The sequence below is a fragment of the Anguilla rostrata genome, chromosome 10, assembly GCF_018555375.3.
Source record: "Anguilla rostrata isolate EN2019 chromosome 10, ASM1855537v3, whole genome shotgun sequence".
NCBI lineage: Eukaryota > Metazoa > Chordata > Actinopteri > Anguilliformes > Anguillidae > Anguilla > Anguilla rostrata.
Window position 1 is genome coordinate 8,567,146 of NC_057942.1, and position 18,694 is coordinate 8,585,839.

At 43.6% G+C, this 18,694-nt stretch overlaps 1 protein-coding gene across 2 annotated transcripts in view; it reads left to right on the forward strand.

The window, feature by feature from the left end:
* Positions 1 to 266: 266 nt before the first annotated feature.
* grk5l (G protein-coupled receptor kinase 5 like) overlaps positions 267 to 18,694 on the forward strand; it is a 41,999-nt gene continuing 23,571 nt past the window's right edge. The window contains exon 1 of one of the 2 annotated variants that reach the window (XM_064353851.1): positions 267 to 1,112. In XM_064353851.1, the coding sequence (XP_064209921.1) occupies positions 1,061 to 1,112 (52 nt within the window). In that variant the 5' untranslated portion in view covers positions 267 to 1,060. The remainder of the gene's footprint in view (positions 1,113 to 18,694) is intronic. The other variant, XM_064353852.1, reaches the window with a different exon arrangement.

The following is an 18,694-nucleotide window of genomic DNA, read 5'->3' on the forward strand; positions in this document are numbered from 1 at the left end:
TGTATATGCAGTTGTGTATGCAGTATAAGTACACACCAACCAATTTATCTTGGCAACACTTCAGTTATTTGTGTTATCTGGTTATGACGCTATATTCCGAATGTAACGCATAATCTCCAGCTGCATCGAGCTACAGTACTGTTCTATGATTACTACATTATGCCTTCGGGGTTTTACATCCGCTTCCCTCCCCCTTTTGGCACTGTAGATGAAAAAAATGTTCAGCTATCAGATGTCTTTGACAGCCAGACGTGCCTCTTCTCTCAGCGTCCGTGCGTCAGGGCCAGCCGTGAATACGCCTCTTCCGACCGCTTGCGGTACGGGCGGTGGAGTCGAACACAGCAGTCGCCTCGCTACATCCAGATTTGCGTTAGAAAAAGATCTCAAGCACAATTAGCCTACATACTGACGTGAGCTGGTCGTCCGGTGTCCGATGGGAAACAGTTACCTACCTGCATAATCTGACCCAAAACCTGACTAGAGCCACGGGGAAAGCCGCTTGGACCCTCGCCAAACCCTACAACTGAAAGAAAAAAACAACAACCCTGCTTCGATTACGCACCGAGAGGGGGAGCACGATGATATTGTGACAGCCCGGAGTGTACTTTACCAACTCCCCAATTCCAACGGCTGGGATCTACCGAGCTTCTTCCACTTTAAGGGACACTGACAGTATTTAAAGGATGTAGATGTTTCTTGATGTTGATGCTGATTGATGTAAGTTATTTTAAATGGCACTCTTCGCAAAATTGCGCTGAAGACTGCTACATGTTGATATTGAAAAATGCTCTTCCAATGCGATATTGGAACCGACAACATGAACCACGCTTACATTGCAAGGATTTCTCCGTTAGCATGTGTACAGAGCTCTTGTACTAATTTACAATGTCTAGTGAGTAGATAATTAGTCCTTTAAAGAGAGATACACACAGCAGCAACAACAATACGCAAAACATTTGCGCACGAACAACGAAGAGAAGCGGGGAGACCATCTGAATAATTTCTGCCCGAACTGTGCTCCCACTTTCCGTGATTCACGATAATATCACACAGGATTTTGATGGAGCTGGAGAATATTGTGGCCAACACGGTACTGCTAAAGGCAAGAGAAGGTAAGATGTTATGCCGAATAAATCGGATACAACCATTCTCTAACCAGAGAGAGCTAAGTCGTCATTTTTCTGTGAATGTGAAGCTGGAAGGCTTGATTCAGATTCGTTTACATCGTGGATTGCTTGACCAGTGGTGATGCAATCTCTTAACTTCAGAAAATGGTACTTGGAAACCGAGGCTGTGTAGCCGTCTATTGGATGTTCACGAGAAAGATATACCAGTTCGTATATGTAGGCTTATGTATCTTTTCCAGTCCGTCTACCAGTTACTAAACTAGTAGCCTACTATTGACATTCGTTTATTGTGTACTACAGGCTAATGGGAACATGTTGTTTTCTGACAGTTCTTACGTGTTAAGGTTGTCTGCAGCTAAGAGTAGTAGGGATACAAGTTGACCACATACGTTTTACGTTTAGCGAGATGTGAATCAATAGCATGGAGTTTCTAAGATTAATTAAATTCTTTGTTAACAGCATACTTGTGGTGTAGCGGTGCGTTGGCCTTTGTTGAGGAATACGCCAACAAGTAGGCTAGATGTACCTACACTCTACCGATTCATCGCCTAACATCTACTGTTATCAAACAGGTTCGCAAAACAATTGTCAGGAATCACCTGCGTAGACATAATGGTATATAGTATAACAAGTAATATAGACATTTCATGTCACGCACGGAGTTGGGTAGTCACCGTTTCAAACCAGTATTTGGATCTACTCATTCTAATCTATTACGTTTAATAGATTTCTACCAAACACCCCACAATTTCCCCAGTTGGATTTAATATAGCTATATATATTTCAGGTACGATTTATCTGTATCATAACCATTATTCTGTTTGAACCAGCTCTGTTGTGCCAGTGTATCCAGATGTCTCATCCACACACAAGCCTACCAAATTGACAGTGGTTTATAAATATAATTACATTTATAAATTCAATATTTACATATTCATGGTAGTCTTTCTGACTGTGGAGATACAATAGACTGATTTGTTGTTATCAAATTAAATTATATTACTTCTGTTGATGCACACGTTGCTTTAGTTATTGAGATGTAAATCAATCTGAAAACTAAGGACAAAATGCCAGTAATTGTGCATATATTTGGCCTGAAAACATCAGCATCTAGTACATAAATATGTGCCCATGTTTTTGTCTGCATGGAATGCAAGTGTCATCCCATACCTAGGCTATCGGAGCAAAAGTTTCAAAATCAGAAGGAAGGTGTCCTCCTCACAAGAAACAGCAGATGTCAAACATTTTATACTGTGAGCGTTATAGTTTCACTTAACCCCAGTAGGCCTCAGTGTTTAAAACGTGATGCATGCAAAGGGTATTAGGTCCAGACTGGCCGTGGAAGAATATGCAAATGATGATGGTCAGAGCTGGACTGAGAAGAAGGATGGAGGTAGACATCCCAAAACAAGTTCAGGAAGTACAAGCAGTGGAATGACTGTCAAATAGACTTTTCATCAAATGCATAGCAAACCCAAAATCCAGTATTTTTGGTGACATTTCACCAGGAAGGGCACAGTCCCTGGCCATGCAGTCATCACCAGTCATCTGGACTTTGATAAGTGACCCCAATAACGATTCATACTCATATTTACTGAATATGGGTTTGGATAAAGTTTGAAATGGAGATACAGAGCACTGGTAGTGACATCAGAAATAATTGGTCGTAAAAACAGAACCTTACCACGAGAGCACAGTCATTGCCATTTGCAAAAAAAAAAAAACACGTTTACTGTTCTCTGAATAATTCAATACCGCTCCTTTTGACTGGCTCACACAGCCATTTGCAGATACATTGAGAGGAAATGGCGAACCACACTGTCTCGCTGAATTGATCTGAATGCGTGCGCATTCTAATGGAGGCCGTGCGGGAGAGTGGCGCAAAGAAATGGGTCCTGGAAAGTGGCTTCTGAAAACCGATTTTGATCTTGGCACGTTAGTTTTTTCCCTCCTAAGACCTAAGACCAACAGAGCAGAAGAAGCCTAGAGCTCTTGAATGCGGGGATGAGGGAATGTGTGGGAGGTGGGAGTGTGTATCAACACAGGTATCAGTCTGTGTGTGTGTGTGTGTGCCTGTGTGTGTGTGTGTGTCTTATTTAAGGTCACGTGTCAAAGCCGGGGAAGGAGGCCATGTCGGTAGAGCTCAGTGTTTATCCTCAAGTGTTTATTGCTGCGTTTCTGCAGCAGAAACTTAGCCGGGAGGCACGCATTCCCAGTCCAAATTTCCTCTGGAGACGGAGATAACAGGAAAAGCAGAGTTTACGCTCCACGCAGCGTGTTTATGCTGCGGGCTTGACACTTCCGAAATCACTCGAATGAGGCGAGGGCCAGCCAGGCGGATCCATAGGCAGTCCTCGGTGTCCTTGGTTCTTCTCCACCGGTTTAGAGAGAGAAAGTCCTATTGGCGACGACTAATTCTGCCAGTAAATCCGGTTAATTTTCATCCTGATATACGAGAGGTGCCCACTACCATCACCTGTGACACAGATTTAGTGCCATCTGATGAAATATGAGGATTAATTTACTGAAATTCAGTTATATGTATGTTCTGTTGTAATAATGGATATGAATTGGAGGCAGTAAAAAGTGAAAAACTGGAAACTGGTCCACACACCAGGTTTCTGAGGCCTAAACTGGCTGTGGATCTAAAGAAAGTGCATAAACCTGTAGACACCCTCCCCCAGGATCGCAGGGAATCGTGCACCCCTGGTCTAAGTGCAATAATCTGTTTCATATGATGTAGACCTCACACGTAGAGGTGTGTCAGCATATGGAAGTGCGTACGCATGTGAGAGGGATCTAGCAACAGGACCATGATCGGGGGAAATCGCAGAGTCTTGCAATCTAATGCCTCGCCGCGACTACATCCTGATCGCTGTGCGCATCGAGCGTTTATACCCCGCGTCAGTTAGAAGTGAGATTCTTCCGGAACCACCCAGTCATCATACTTTCCACAGTAGCACACACTCAGGGAAATGTGAGCAGACTGCTTACAGTGAACACATTCAGCATCTCCCAGTGTCAGTCAAAATTATGCAGATACCCCTACATCATATCGTGGTGAGAATCCTACTGTTTTGAATTTATGTTATTTTCATTCCGTTATATTTTGACACTTTTTCCCCATGCTGCAGTAGGTGCATTTTTAATGGAAATAGTTGTGAATTCAGAGAAAATGCGAAGTTTAAACACCTGGATATTGTCGAGCGGGTTAAAAGAAATAGCCGCAGACAATGCAGATTTATCTATGAGGTTGAAGGCACATGTAAGTGTCTTTATCTCTGTCAGGCTGCTCACTTAAACACATCTTGAGTACTTTAGTTTTTTCGGTGATACAGAGCCTCAAAAGGAAACCTGAGACTGCCATCAGAGGAAAATCAATGTGAAAGGAGGTTTTTCCTTCTTGACTTAAATCAGATCATATTGTTATCTTGTTTGGTCTCCTGCTTCCTGGTGCTTCCTCCACTGTTGATTACTAAAGATTAATAAGGAGGTACTGGGCTCTTTGAGCACAGAATGGCAAGAAAATGTCATGGATTTTATTTTTGCTTAACATGTACAGTGTAAATTATCAGGGGATTGTTTGGAGACAGCTCCCTTTGACCAACGCAATGGGGATAACACTAGATATGACAAAGAGATACCAATAGTACCTGACTGTTCTTCGGTGCAGGTGAATGTGATATTGATGGGAGCCTGCAGTGGCACTGCCCAGTGTTAAAAGTTTTATAAATGCTGTGTTCTTTGGTCTGTCTCTCAGGCTGTGGGAACATCTGAATTTGAAACCGTTTGGGGCATGTTTTTTTCAACTGTGGCATGTGGTGTTTCATCTGCGTTTAAAATTGCAGCATCTCTGAAAATAACACAGTTTGAACCAGTTTCTTCTGTGAGCTGTCAACTAATTAACCTCCAAATGTTCTGTTTTTAGAGACCCACCACATTTTGCCAGCAGATCTGGGAAAAATAAATTATTTGAAACACTTTGACTTTAGAAAATATTCAAGCACTCTAAACACCAGCAAAATGCTAAAAACCTACATATTAATTTCAAAATAAAATATTTTCACCAGTATTCAGTACAAAATTAATGTTTATGGATATAAATATTTCGGAACTGTATGGTAGTACATTTTAGTTAGTAACACATTTAGTTAAAATTTCTCTGGGATCTGCAGTAGTGTTTTACCGGCATCTAAAGCGGTAAATGTATTTCAATTACGTTTTTGACCCTGGTCCGCTTGTCATAGTATTCAGTTGAAGAACTGCCATGAAATACAGATGCTTGAGGGTGTTTTTTTCCAGAAAGATTCACAGAATCTGTTTTCCTTACACGCTTGAGCAGGCATTCCCGGTCCTGCTAAAGACAGACGTTACCTCCTCAATGCACAGCGGGTGTATTTCTGTGAGTGAAATATGATCTGAGCTCCTCTCAATCTGAAGTGCACCTTCAACGACGCTGTTTGTGCGGAGGGCTCCATTTAGAATTTCTCGTCTGGCACCAGACGTGAGAACGTCATGCCCATTGTTAACAAAAACGAGAAGCTACATTTGCCCTGGCAGAATCATGCAATGAGAGGCCGAGCACATAAAAAAAGAACGCTCTGCCAAACTCCAGATGCATTGGAATTGTAGCATTACATCAGAGAAATGAATTATGAATCATAGTTCCCTCTACCCCTGGGGGGGTCATACATGCCATTCTCAGTTTCCAAGAAGAATAAATTGAAATGTACAGTACTAGGCCATATATGTACTTTTTTCAGAATGGGCCAATTTGAGCAATTTGTCTCTTTTCACTTTATTGCTGACTAGCAGTTCTAACAGGCCGTAAAATCGGGCAGCTGAGAGAGGCCAGGAGCGCTAGTGGAATTTCACTGACACAGAGGCTGTGTATAAACAAAAAAATAAAGTGAGCAACCAGTAGCTGGTAATGCCTCCACTGCCCTCTGGTTTTCTACATGCGTAAGTCTGCAGTACCCTTGTAGGTGTCACCTGCTGTGCTGATGGGCTGTCTGAATCAGCTAAGCCAATCTCTGCACATTAGAGATGTATCTGTATTATTTTACAGAGAGAGAGAGAGACAAAGAGAGAGAGAGGCAGGGAGACAGAGAGAAAATGTACTGACACATTAAATAAGAAGAAAGAAGGGAAAAAGTGTATTAGAGAGGCTACTGTCAGTGACAATATGTCACCAACACTTCCTCTAAGTAACAAGATATAAACCACCCTGTAGTACAAACAGCCATAAACTATGAACCACATCAGTGCATACATTTAAAAAAATGTTTGATTGGATAAACCTAAAATTTTTACTTCAGTTTGTTGCACCTATATTATTTAGTTTTAGGTTCATTTGAATTAAACCTAAAATTTTTCTACGGAGAAAACCTAAAAAATATCGGCGAGGTGTAACAAATTGAAGTGAAATTTTAGGTTCATCCAATGGAGCATTTTTTTCAGTGTCCTTGTTGACTTACTTGCGGTGATGGTTGGTTATACTGGAACTGCGCAAGCACGGGGAAAGAGAAACATTGTCTGCATGTTGCTGAGGCTCCCTCGGTTTTTAATGTATTTTTAATAATTCTGAAAAGGGAAAAGAGCGTTTAAAAAACAAGGCCGCATTTGCCAGTTTGGGAAGTTATGGTCAGTCAATAAAAAAATGAAAACATTCCAGAGATGGGAGGGAAAGAACACTGTGCACATGTACTTTAAAGCGTTGGTCGGAAGGCATTTAAAAAAAAAAAAAAGAGGGAAAATGACATTTACTGTGAGCCTTGGCTGATGATAATGCCGATGTTTCCTCTTTGAGCTTAGCGGCTGTGGTGCCTCAGTCCGAGTTATTGGAGTCACTGAATGAAGCTAAGCAGGTGGACAGACAGGGAGAGATGACAGTCGAGCCATCTTATAAGATGCGGATGGCTGGATATTAACAACGTTTCTTTTTTTTGAAATGAGAAAGGCCATTCCGTGGAACTCCCGGGAACGCGGCCAGCGTGTGGCTTTTTAAAAACCATATGGAGATGTTTGTGAAGCCGCTGAGCGGCACGCGCTCGGTACCGCGGCACGAAAGAAGCAGTTTTCCGGCACGGCATCGTTCCCTCACTCTGAAAACGGGAGTGGGTTTTTACCATCATGTCATCGCTGAAATGAGTTCCTTTACAATGGCAGATGAAGACCCTGATTCTCCTGAAACTGCATTCAGTCTTACAGAATGGCATAGGTCATACATATTGCAGAAGACCATAGGCCATGCAAATGTGTTGGGAGAAGTGCAATTTTTTGAAGGCAATGAAAAGAGTATGAAATGCCGGTGGGGAAATGAGCATTGTATGACAGGCACAGGGACTAGACATGGGGACAGGGACCCCTGCTCTCTAAACCATCTAAATCAATGAGAACGTAAAGATGTGAATTCTGAATGACCTCACGTTCAATCAGGTTCTATATGCCATTGTGGTTTGGCCACTTGCCTCTTGCTCCATTCCAAAATTCCATCATATATTATCATTGTAAATGGAACTAAATAAAATCAGAATGATAAGACATTAAATAGCATTGCCTTTTACATCATAGTACATTAACTTCTGCAAACCTGCTTACAATATTCATTCTTGCATTTAAAAAAAAAACTTCATCAGTTACTTACCCTAACAATGGTAACGAGGTACCACTTTTAGAGGAGATCAATGATTTCTACGAATGATATGTTCATAGCAAGCATTAAAATGCTGCATCGCTTGCTGGAGACCGTGGCAAGTTTGGGGAACCATTGTAGCTGTAACCTGGATGTCAGTTTCCAGATGCATTAGCATTTTTGTCTGTAACAGATTAAAATAAGGCATTTACTGGCTTCAGAGATTCCTGTGGATGGAGCATTTTTATGAAGATACCTCCCCCCCCCATTCAGTTCTCGTCTGTACCCCTCTGTCTGCATCCCCACAGGCAGTGTATTACCTTCACTAATTCAGTTGTAGATTCACTTGTCTTTTCTGTTCAGTGAAGGGCAGGCACCACTCAGCACCAGCTATTTTTCTGAATCAATGCTTTTCTTGTTCTTTTTTTTTTTCTGAAGTAAATATAAAAATAAATAAAATAAATAAATAGCGTCAAATTGAATATTTCATGGGGCAGATATGGCCTGGAGGAAGAGTACATTCATTTCTAATGGAATCTCTCCAGCATCTAGAATAATTGAGGAGGCAGTCCTTACATATGTATTTTTAGAATGTATAATCAAATATTTACATAGTGAATATTAACGTTATAATTCCTGAGACAGGCTGCGTGCAGTAACCTGACAGCAGAATACTCTCTCGCTTTGTCCTTGCTTTGAACCAGAAATGCTGTTTTACAAGGCTGTGATAGTTGGTTCACAGTCATATTTTTTTGTTACGGCTGCTTCTTCGAGAGGCTCATGTCATATTTCACGAAATAGTAGTGTCATTCTGGTTTAATTATGTTTATGTAACACTTTTGATTCCAAGTTCTGGATTGAGTCAGTGAGGGAGTGATGAGCGAATCAGCTACAAAGGCTGAGAGTGTATTTTATTATTTTTTTCATTACCACTCACAGAAGTTTTCACAATGACATAATGGCGCACATTTTTATTGGGGCGACAACCGTAAAGCATTAAAATGAATATTGGAGTTAGGCTGCCTTTCCCTCCTTTTTTTCCTGGCTGGTTTTGTTTGTTTGCCTGGATACAGAGAAGAAGAACATTTTTAGCTCGCTTTCAGGAAGGACAGGTTTACTGCAGTGGTGTGAAACAGATGTGGACCAACCAGAGAGGACCTAGACAGATGACAAGCCCAAACAGTGGCTCCCCGCACCGAGGCCTACCTCTGCACACCCCGCACTGCCTCTGTCAGCCCAGAGTTCTGCATGAGGTAACCTCTTGGAAACAAATCCAGAGGTATTCATTATCTGATTGAGCTAGTTTCCATAGTAAAAAAAAAAATCACTATGTAATATACCCAAGTGGAAACTAGTAGAACTGGACGATAGTAATTAGAAAGGAAAATATATAAACCGGGCCTCAATGTAAAGAGAGAGGAACTTCCATTACAGACTGGATTTGAATTGGCTCCTGAAATAACAGCCTGCGTACAGATTGACATGGCAATGGCAGCTGTGAATAGCATGTCTGGTGTGGCACAGGTAAAGTTACTCTCTCCAGCTTTGCATGTGTGTGTGTGTGTGTGACGTGTCTGGGGTTTGCAGGTTTGCAGCTTATGAATGGGGGGAGGGGGGATCAACATAATTTAGCAGAGAACTTAATGACTTCAAACCCTATAAACACCCAAAACCCCCCCTGAAGAGTAATATGGACGCGGTGGGGGATATTTAAGATGGAAGACAAAGGCGTGTGTGTGTGTGTGTGTGCCACAGTGAGCACCGTTTAGGATCATTATGAGGTAAGCAATATCACTGCAGGATTCCTGAGGTTAGTGCCGTTCCGCGCTGGTAATTTGGGGGGCGAGATTAGAGGCGGAGACAGAGGGAGAGGAGAGAGCGCCGCACTTCGGCGTTCTGCGTCCGAGGGGATGAAAGACCCGGCGTGGAGTCGCTGTGTCCAAACGGCCTGCTGCAGGCGAGGCCCGTAGAACAGACGGAGAATACTGCGCAGAACAAGGCCCGGGCTCCACCACAGGATCTCTGTAGGCCTCGCTAATGGCACTTGACATTAACGGGGGGAAATTGAGACGACAGTAACGCTGAATGGTGCGTTTTATGTCTGAGGAACGGAGAGGGATCTTGTGCTATACTCTGCAATCTTTCCAATTTCTGGGATGGAAGGTGTGCTTTTTTTTAACTTTTTTTTTTTTCACCATTGACTAGGCTTAGCAAGAGAAGCTAGCAGCAGAGTGCGCCTTTGCATCAACAATAGCCTAATCGCCTGTCCCCATTAAGTTAAGAAGATTGCAAATAAAAATAAAAAATCTGTTCTTTTGCAATGAAAACCAATTTGACATTTATACTTTGTTCTCGCCCTTGTTTTTCCTTTGCAGATCAAGCATAGGAGTTATGCCATGTGAACAAAAAATGAATAGACTTAAAAAGAAAAACTACTGCAATCCGTTTCAAACATTTTAAAGAGGGGCTATGTGATGCCTCTTCGTGCGTCGTGTTCTCTTATCTTACGCCGTGCCCAGAGGTCTGCTGGTGCGCGGTATCGGTAGGAATGTAATGATCTCCAGCATCGGGTCGGTCGGCTGACGACGGGCACCACAGTCTGCGAGACTTTTTTGGCTCGCCTTCTCAATAAATGCTGTTGGGTGATATTTAGAGACTGATGCATAAAACAAATATTTGGGCAAGATTAAAGGCCCCTTAAGCGCTCTCTGGCAAAGCGGAGAGCGGCAAGCAATGGGTCCAAGATGGCGGTTGAATCACATAAAGCGAGTTTTACAGGAAGTGCATCACTAAATAGACTCTCGGGGACAGAGAGCTGTGGAGGGGCATTGTCCATAAGGAAGATGAATACGTGTCACATCCTAAACATGCCCTTCCTGTCTGACCCCGCTGGTCTGACTCATCCATGCCGGCTTTGTATTGTGGGCAGACAGACCACAGGCCAGGAGGACCACGCTGATTCAGATCCGATCGGCTCAAAGAAATGATGTGGGCGCGTGCCGCGTACAGAAAACCCAGGGCTTTGCATCCGCCGCCTTCGTCGTTTCCTTTCATGCAAAACTTTTGGCGATAACGGCCTAAAATAACACGTCAAAAGGTGAGGCCAATGCAGGGTTCAGTCAGGGCGAGGCTAACATAAGCTACGAGATTATTTTTTATATATTTTTTTTGAATTGCAAACAACCACCTTGTCACAAATAAGCTAATCCATTGTGACCTCTGTTAGTTTATTGCTATGAGTATGGTTTTTTTTTTTTCCCGAACAGATTTTTGAATTGCTAATTGCACTGTGGTCTCTTATCTCTTGCTTGTAACCCACACCCACACAGAGAATTCTGCAGGGCATTCGCCGCCCCGATACTTATACAGTCCACGTCGCATGCTATACAAGATCCAGTGCTGATGACAACTGGTAACCCGTCGTCACCAGCTGGGTTGCCACGGAGTGCTTGTGCAGTGGTCATTGGAAGAGTTCCTGGCCACTTTAAGATTATCCTTCCCCTGTGGGACAAAGCCAGTTGCGACCTACCTTTGCAGACTCCCGGATATAGTCAGCCAATCACAGCCCAGACTGGAGCTAGCAATGTGAAGGCTGTAAGGCTCAGCTTGTGGTGAGAGCAAGTCGCTTTACAGACTGAGCCGCTTCGAATGTACATTTTAACTGTTACACCGAAAGTAATGAAGCAGCAACGAGAAACAAACCCACACAAGTGCTCTGTGAAACCAAAAGGGCTTCATTTAGACACAGCGCCCAATGCAGATAAAAACCAGATTTACAGGTATTAGTCATTACCTGTATAAACAGGATGTTACGTTTGCTTCGGGGGTAAGAGGACGAACGCAGAGGAAAAAAAACGTAATCACGTGAGAAACAGCACGCGGATTAAGACCCGTGAGATGAAATGCAGTGTCAACTGTGTCAACTATCGAAATGACACGGTCACGGGCTGGGTAGCTGTGATCACAGACGCGTGCTGGCGGAGCATGGCAGGAAGGCCTGCTTCTGTTGGCAGTGATTCTCGTTACAGTAATCAGTTGTGGGAAAATAAGACGAGCAGTGAGTGGGAGGCTTTCTGTTGGAAAGGCATCGGCAGACGAGGTGTCGCAACATTGACGGCGAAAACTAGCTCACACAACACAGCCGTGACCCCCGAAAGCGGGAGTCGGCCAGCGACCCTAAAGCAGCGCTCCTCCTTGGCAGGGGATACACGCCGAGGTTCATCTGGGTCTACACTTCCTGCGCAGATACAAACAGCCACTGCGGGCTGCGTGCGATGGGCGTGAGGGCACGAGGAAGTCAGACCGAAGAACGTGGTCTGGGACCTCTTCGGGGGTTAAGGGGGAAGAACACGAGGGGAGGGGTTTGCTTTCATAGCCTTTGTGGCGTAAATCTAGTGCATGTTTATGTGACCCCCCCCCCACACCCCTGTACAGCAGTATGGAGGAAAAGCAAAAACAAACTGAGGCGTCTTTTGAACCGGGGGTGTGCAATTTCGTAATTTTGTCTTTTTTGGGAATGTCTGCTCTCGTTTATTTTATTTCCTTCTTCCGTCAGCCGGTTTTTTAGAGGCTACTCTGCCCTGTCTGTCAGCTGCGCAGCCAGACTGGGGTGGGGGTCACCCAGATGGGGGATAAGCCGCGCGTCTGCGTCTGCGACCTCAGGCGCGTCCGACGCCACGCGCCGTCCTCGGCTCCCTCGCCGTGACCTTCGGGGAGCCGCGGCCCTCCCCTCCAGAGTGCAACCAGGAGACGTGCAATGCTGTCCTGAGAGAGGAGAGGAGGCTGGGAGTGTGTGTGTGTGTGCGTGTGTGCGTGTGAGTGTCTGAGTGTGTGTGTGTACGTGTGTGTGTTTGTGTGTGCGTGTTTGTGCTTGTGTGTGTGTGCGTGTTTGTGTGTGTACGTGTGTGTGTGTGTGTGTGTGCGTTTGTCTTTGCGTGTGTGTGTGTGTGTGTTTGTGTGTGTGTGTGTGGGTGTGTGTGTACGTGTGTGTGCGTTTGTCTTTGCGTGTGAGCTTGTGTGTTTGTCTGTGTGTGTGTGTGTTTGTCTGTGCGCGTGTGTGTGTGTGTGTGGGTGTGTGTGTGTTGGGGGGTGCTGAGAAGGTCTTTGCAGGGAGAGGAAATTGGGAACAGCTGGAGAGGAAGCTGTAAGCGCTGAGAGGGCTCGAGTAATCGGTTTAACCCTGCTTCCTGGCTTGCTGTGCATCTCATTGTGTTTTTACTTTAAGTTCCTTCTTATGCTTGAAAGCACACGGTGTGGTCATCTCTGTCTATGTGGCAATGGCCATTGGCTTTTAAACATTTAAAAAATGTTGCCCTTTCCCCCGTTCTTCACCCCAAATTTGCAATATGCCCCATCGCGCTCACGCTGCAACGCTCATCCCAAACTCACCCAGGCATGTGATAGCAGCCAGTGCTTCTTACCATGCCACAGTTAACTAGTCTCTTCTGGGCACTTACTTATGTGGGTTTTCTCATTTGTTTTCATTGCTTTTTTTTTGTCCACAGAAAAATTCATCAAGGGTTTCTGTCCATTGCCTTCATAAACTCATTAATCTTATTCGGAATCATTAGCCAACGGTGAAGGTTTTTTTTTTTTTGTGAAACAGAGAAGCGTACAGGGTGGGTTCGCTCATATTCCATATTGTGGGTGTATTTATAGAACAGGAAAGGTTGCCGGCACCTGGCTTATGTTGCAGGAAGCGTTTTATGGTGCCTGCGCAGATTCAGGCGCATGCGCACGCGGTGTGGTCACATCAACAGCACTGACGCATCGCAGCTATTCCCAGGTCACAAGCAGGAAGGAATGCTTTCTGGAAATCAGTACTTTAGGCCTGGAGGCTCTACCACTGTTTTCATTTTATCACATATGAACTCCATACTGCCTCTGGAGTAATTATTAATTATGTTTAATGAATTATTACCTTTTAGGGTATGACATAAGGACTAAAGGTCCTTATTACTGAAATACAACACAACTATATGTACACATTTTAGAATGAGATCATGTTTCACGGTGTGTGTATGTGTTTTGTATTGATTCAACCGAATTCAGCTTCAAACATGAGGTTTCAGAAATGAAAGCTAAGTGTTGGCAAATACGGGACTGTGTCTGTTTTGAATGACAAATAGACTGGTTGCAGTCTGCTCTGCATTGCGGCTTTGTGCAAATTACTACACGGCTCTGGTGGGTGAGTGACGTAGACGCTCTGCTAACAAATTGATAGCGAGAAATACCTGGAAAAGCGATTTGCGATCATGAAAACATTTACTTGACTGCCATTCAAAAGAGAAGGAGACAGGAACATGTCGTTGCTATTGTTGTTCTTATGTCTAGATGAAAAGACATTGAAAGCCCAAGTAGCTCCCGCAATAAAAAAGACAAATGATTAGCATCGTGGTGGAACCTTATAACAAAGGGCTCTTCCTCCAATAGTCCTATTCTTCACCTTTGGAATAGGCAGCAATATTTTTGCATCCTGTGGCACAAAAAGCCTCACCATTTAAAGAGGCACGCCTTTCAAAAGCCCCTCTCGAGAACATGTGCACTTTGTTCTATTCAAAGTACAAGTAGAAGAGCACCTTGGCACCAGGCAATTGTCTATTATAGGAAACAGTTGAGCGTAGACCTTCATGCTCTTTCAGCCTGGTCATGTGTACCACGGGTCAGATGTAAATTGTCAGGTGTACCATGGGTCAGATGTAAATAGTCATGTGTACCATGGGTCAGATGTAAATGGTCATTTGTAACATAGGTCAGATATAAATGGTCATGTGTACCAGGGTCAGATGTAAATAGTCATGCTTACCATTGGTCAGATGTAAATGGTTTACAATGACAAGCTGATGTACAGAAGACCAAGTAATTCATTAGCATAAACATGATTTCTTGTACAGGGAGGGACCCACAACTTTGCATGCAGAGTCTGTCTTTGAAATCTAAAGGAATGCCTCCTTTCTCCGTACTGTAATGCAAATATGAGGTAAATTTGATGCAAATTTCAGGGACACAGAAACTGGAATTCTGACAGGAAGAGAAATAGTAACTTAGTTGTTTCTGGATTTATATAATAAAGACTCGGGTAAATTATTTTATTTTTAACCTGCTAACTTCTGGCAAGCGGAGTCAAGCAATAATCTCATCAGGTTTGACTGCTAAACTTATTTCTTAAAATAAATCAGTTTCATTGAAATATTTACTTCTTAGTGCATGGATCTTCATTTTATTGCACAGAAGCTCTTAATCCTGCTTTGATCTGCAGGATTGGAACCTTTATGGCAGTGCATTAAAAGCTACAATCAGCCTGCTTGTCAAAAGACTGTGAAAGTAAATCAAAGAGAATGCATGTAGGCCTATGTGTTTTTAGTCTTATACTGTTTTTCACACACCTCCCAGGATGTGGTTTACCAGCCACCTTGAATGGTAGTCATAACGAGAATGACAATGACAATGACAGGCAGCAAGTGAGAGAGCAAGATAGAGAGAGAGAAAGAGAGAGAGAATGAGAAAGAAAGACAAAAAATGACAACAGAGGGAAAGACATGAAGAGCAAGAGTTGTATTGTATCTGACAAGATGAATGGAAAGGTGGAGCAGTGGTGTGGGGAAAAGGCTGCTGTATGAGCATGCCTGTTTGAGAACAAAGACGCAGTGCAAATGCATGTTGGGAGTTAAGGGAGACAGGGGACTCAGCCGAGATGGGCCTAGCTCCTGCTAGGATTTCTCGCTGAGACAAAGCCCCCCAGCGTCCGTCTGTCCTCCACACATCTCTACGAACACACTTCACACACACACCTCTGACGACACGTGGAAAAGATGTTATGGTACGGTGCTACAACGTTTGCATTTGTGGCGAGAATCTGCTTGCCTGTGTTAAGTTTGACTTTTTGAAAGCCCATTCTTTCTCATTAATAATATGGTTTCTTTCATGAGATTCTGCAGTTAAAACATAATCTGAACAAGTTTTTTTTGGGGGGGAGGGGGAAAACTGTTCTGTTGAAGATCTATATGTCACAACATGGCCTTTGTTGACAGAGGGTGTGTTAACTGGTGGGACAGATTCATCTTTGATGTGATGTTATGCTATTCTTTAAGCAAATTCGTGTTGGTGTAACAACAGTGACTCATATTTATAGATTTGCAAATAAAGTTCCATGGAACATGCAAAACATTTGCAAAATTTGTTCCAACTTCCTTAGATTACAACGTGTTTTTTGGACCTTTGTTCATTTCTATATTTGGTAAAGGACCTTATCAGGGGTGATACTGTATACAGTGAAAATGCAATGCCAATACAGCAAAAGGGTTTATGCAATTGCTTTTGTCAACAGTAAAAGCAAGGCCAAGATGTGAAGCCAGAGTCAGTCATGGTACATGATCTATAATGAATAAAAAAGGTAATTGCAAGCAAGCACATGTGAAAAATAGAAAGAACCAGTTATTTACAACTGGGAAAACTAACATGCTGAAAATCAACAACTACGTGAACTTGATACATTTCCTGTTTACTCTATGTGGCATGACAAATTACATGTGGTTTAAACTTCCAAGAAAAAGGAATGACACAAATCATCTATGATTTGTATGGGAATGGGCATGGTGCATTTTGTTGTGAGTTACAGTTTATGCCAAGTTTATGAAGTCACGTGGGAACAGGCTGCCATAGGTAGTTTGAGGTCTCCTTTCTGATTCCTCAAATATTGCAATGATACGGTCTACATTTGAATAAGCTTCCATTGCACAGCTCACATGATGGTGTTCCCAACATGTGCCAAGAAGTGAAAATAAAGATTTTAATTTGAAATGGGATGAAAGGCTGCATGCCTCCCTCCAACAGCGGGTTATCTCATAGTGCCAGGGGCAGATGATTGACAGACCGTAAATCACAGACAACATAAATCACTCAGACATTACCACACACACGCACACGCATGCAAACACTCATACGCATACACACACACACACGCACATGCGCTCTCTGTCTCTTTCACACACACACACACACACACACACACACATACACTCTCTCACACATACACACATACACACACAGTCCCGTATTGCTATCCTTGTGGGGACTTCCCATTGACTACATTCATTCCGTAACCTCTAACCCTAAACCTAACCCCAACCACAACATGCCTAACCTTAACCCTAACCTTAACCTAATTGTAATCCTAACCATAATCCTAAATCCTAACCCTAAAACAGCCTCTTGACCTTGTGGGGACCAGCAAAATGTCCCCACAACGCATAATGTTCTCTTCTTTCTATCCGTGTAGGGACATTTGTTCCCCACAAAGGTAGTATTACAAGTTCAGGCACTCTCTCACACATACACACATATACACACGCACTCTCTCACACACACACACTCGCACATACTCTCACACAAACACACAGACACACGCACACACACACACACACACACACACAGCCGAGGATGTGCAGCCTGCCCGTAGCCTTACTTGTGCATCGTCATTCTGAGAAAGCGAAACAAGGTCATGGTCAGATGGTCAGGTTTCCACACGATCTGGTCTCTTTCACAGCTGTCTCTCACTGCCGAAGCCCAGTCATCACTGATTGGGTTTGCTGGATATTCAAGAAGGACACTGCAGTGTCAAACTCAAGCACCAGCACTTAGCCGCATTGCCTCTTCCGGTTTTCGGACGTGTGGCAAAACAATCGCTGTGACTCGCTAGACTACGGTTTGAGCAGAAGCATTACACGTACGGCTACATTATGTTACATTTAGAAGATACTCTAGAACCATAAAACAAGCGTGAACCTGGGGGGGGTTTGGATGCGTGGCTGGGCCCCATGCAGCCAGCGCGCAGAAGACGTTATAAGTGCAGCTGGAGTGCTTCTGTAGACCCAGGGCGCGCACCATATATAATTCAAGCAGGCCTTAATCCCAGTGCATTACCAGAGCGCGTCAGGGCGCATGGCAGCAGCAGCAGCCCGCTGTGCCCACCCGGCCGGATACCGGCCTCTCTAACGTCATTTATATGGCTGATGTCAGAGAGCAATAAACGAGAAACATGAAACGTAGGGAGCGGTCTGCATGACCCTGGTGGAACAAGTTATGCTGACTAGTTCCTGTGCGCACGTGTGTGTGCGTGTGTGTGTTTGTGTGTCTGTGCCTATGTGTGTGTGTGTGTGTGTGTGTGTGTGTATGTGTGGTAGTGTGTGTGTGTGTGTTGGTGTGTGTGTATGTGTGTGCGCGTGTGTGAGTGTGTGTGTGTGTGTGTTTGTGTGTATGTGTGTCTGTGTTTGTGTGTATGCTTGTGTGTGTGTGTGTTTGTGTTTAAATGTGTTTGGGCCATGGTTTTATGACATTATTCACACATTTGTAGTTTTGGCACATCTAGCTGCAAACCAAAAATGGCATCCCGAGAACGTGTGGCAGTCAGACAGAGACTGTGTGAAAACTCACTCTCCCAGGATTCTGTGGGTATTTTCATGACTTGTTAGTTCATGCACATGTTGTTTCTGTAGAACGGGGATAAGGGCTGTCTCATCTTCACACAGATCTACTGAGACAGATCTACAGATCTAAGTAATGAATATCCCACCCTGGGGTGCATGCCAGTTATGAATTTAAATTGAATTTCAAGCTTCACTTTTGATTTCAATGAGATTTAGCGTTTCAGACTGGTTGACAAGTAAAATTTCTCATTTTAAAGATAGAGACCTAGTATCTGATGGGATCTGCTGTATAATCCTTTGTGTAATATTAGTTTGCGTAACAAACTCATCCCAAAAGGGGGTTTTTCATTAAAAAAAAAAAAAATTTTGGCCCAGTGACAGCATATTGGTGTAATGGAAATCATACCATGAAGTATGGCGTCATCGCGTGGAAAAAATATTCCACCCCCCCCCTTCCCCACTTTACTTCCAGACAGACTTTGACGCATAGACGAGCATTACACACACAC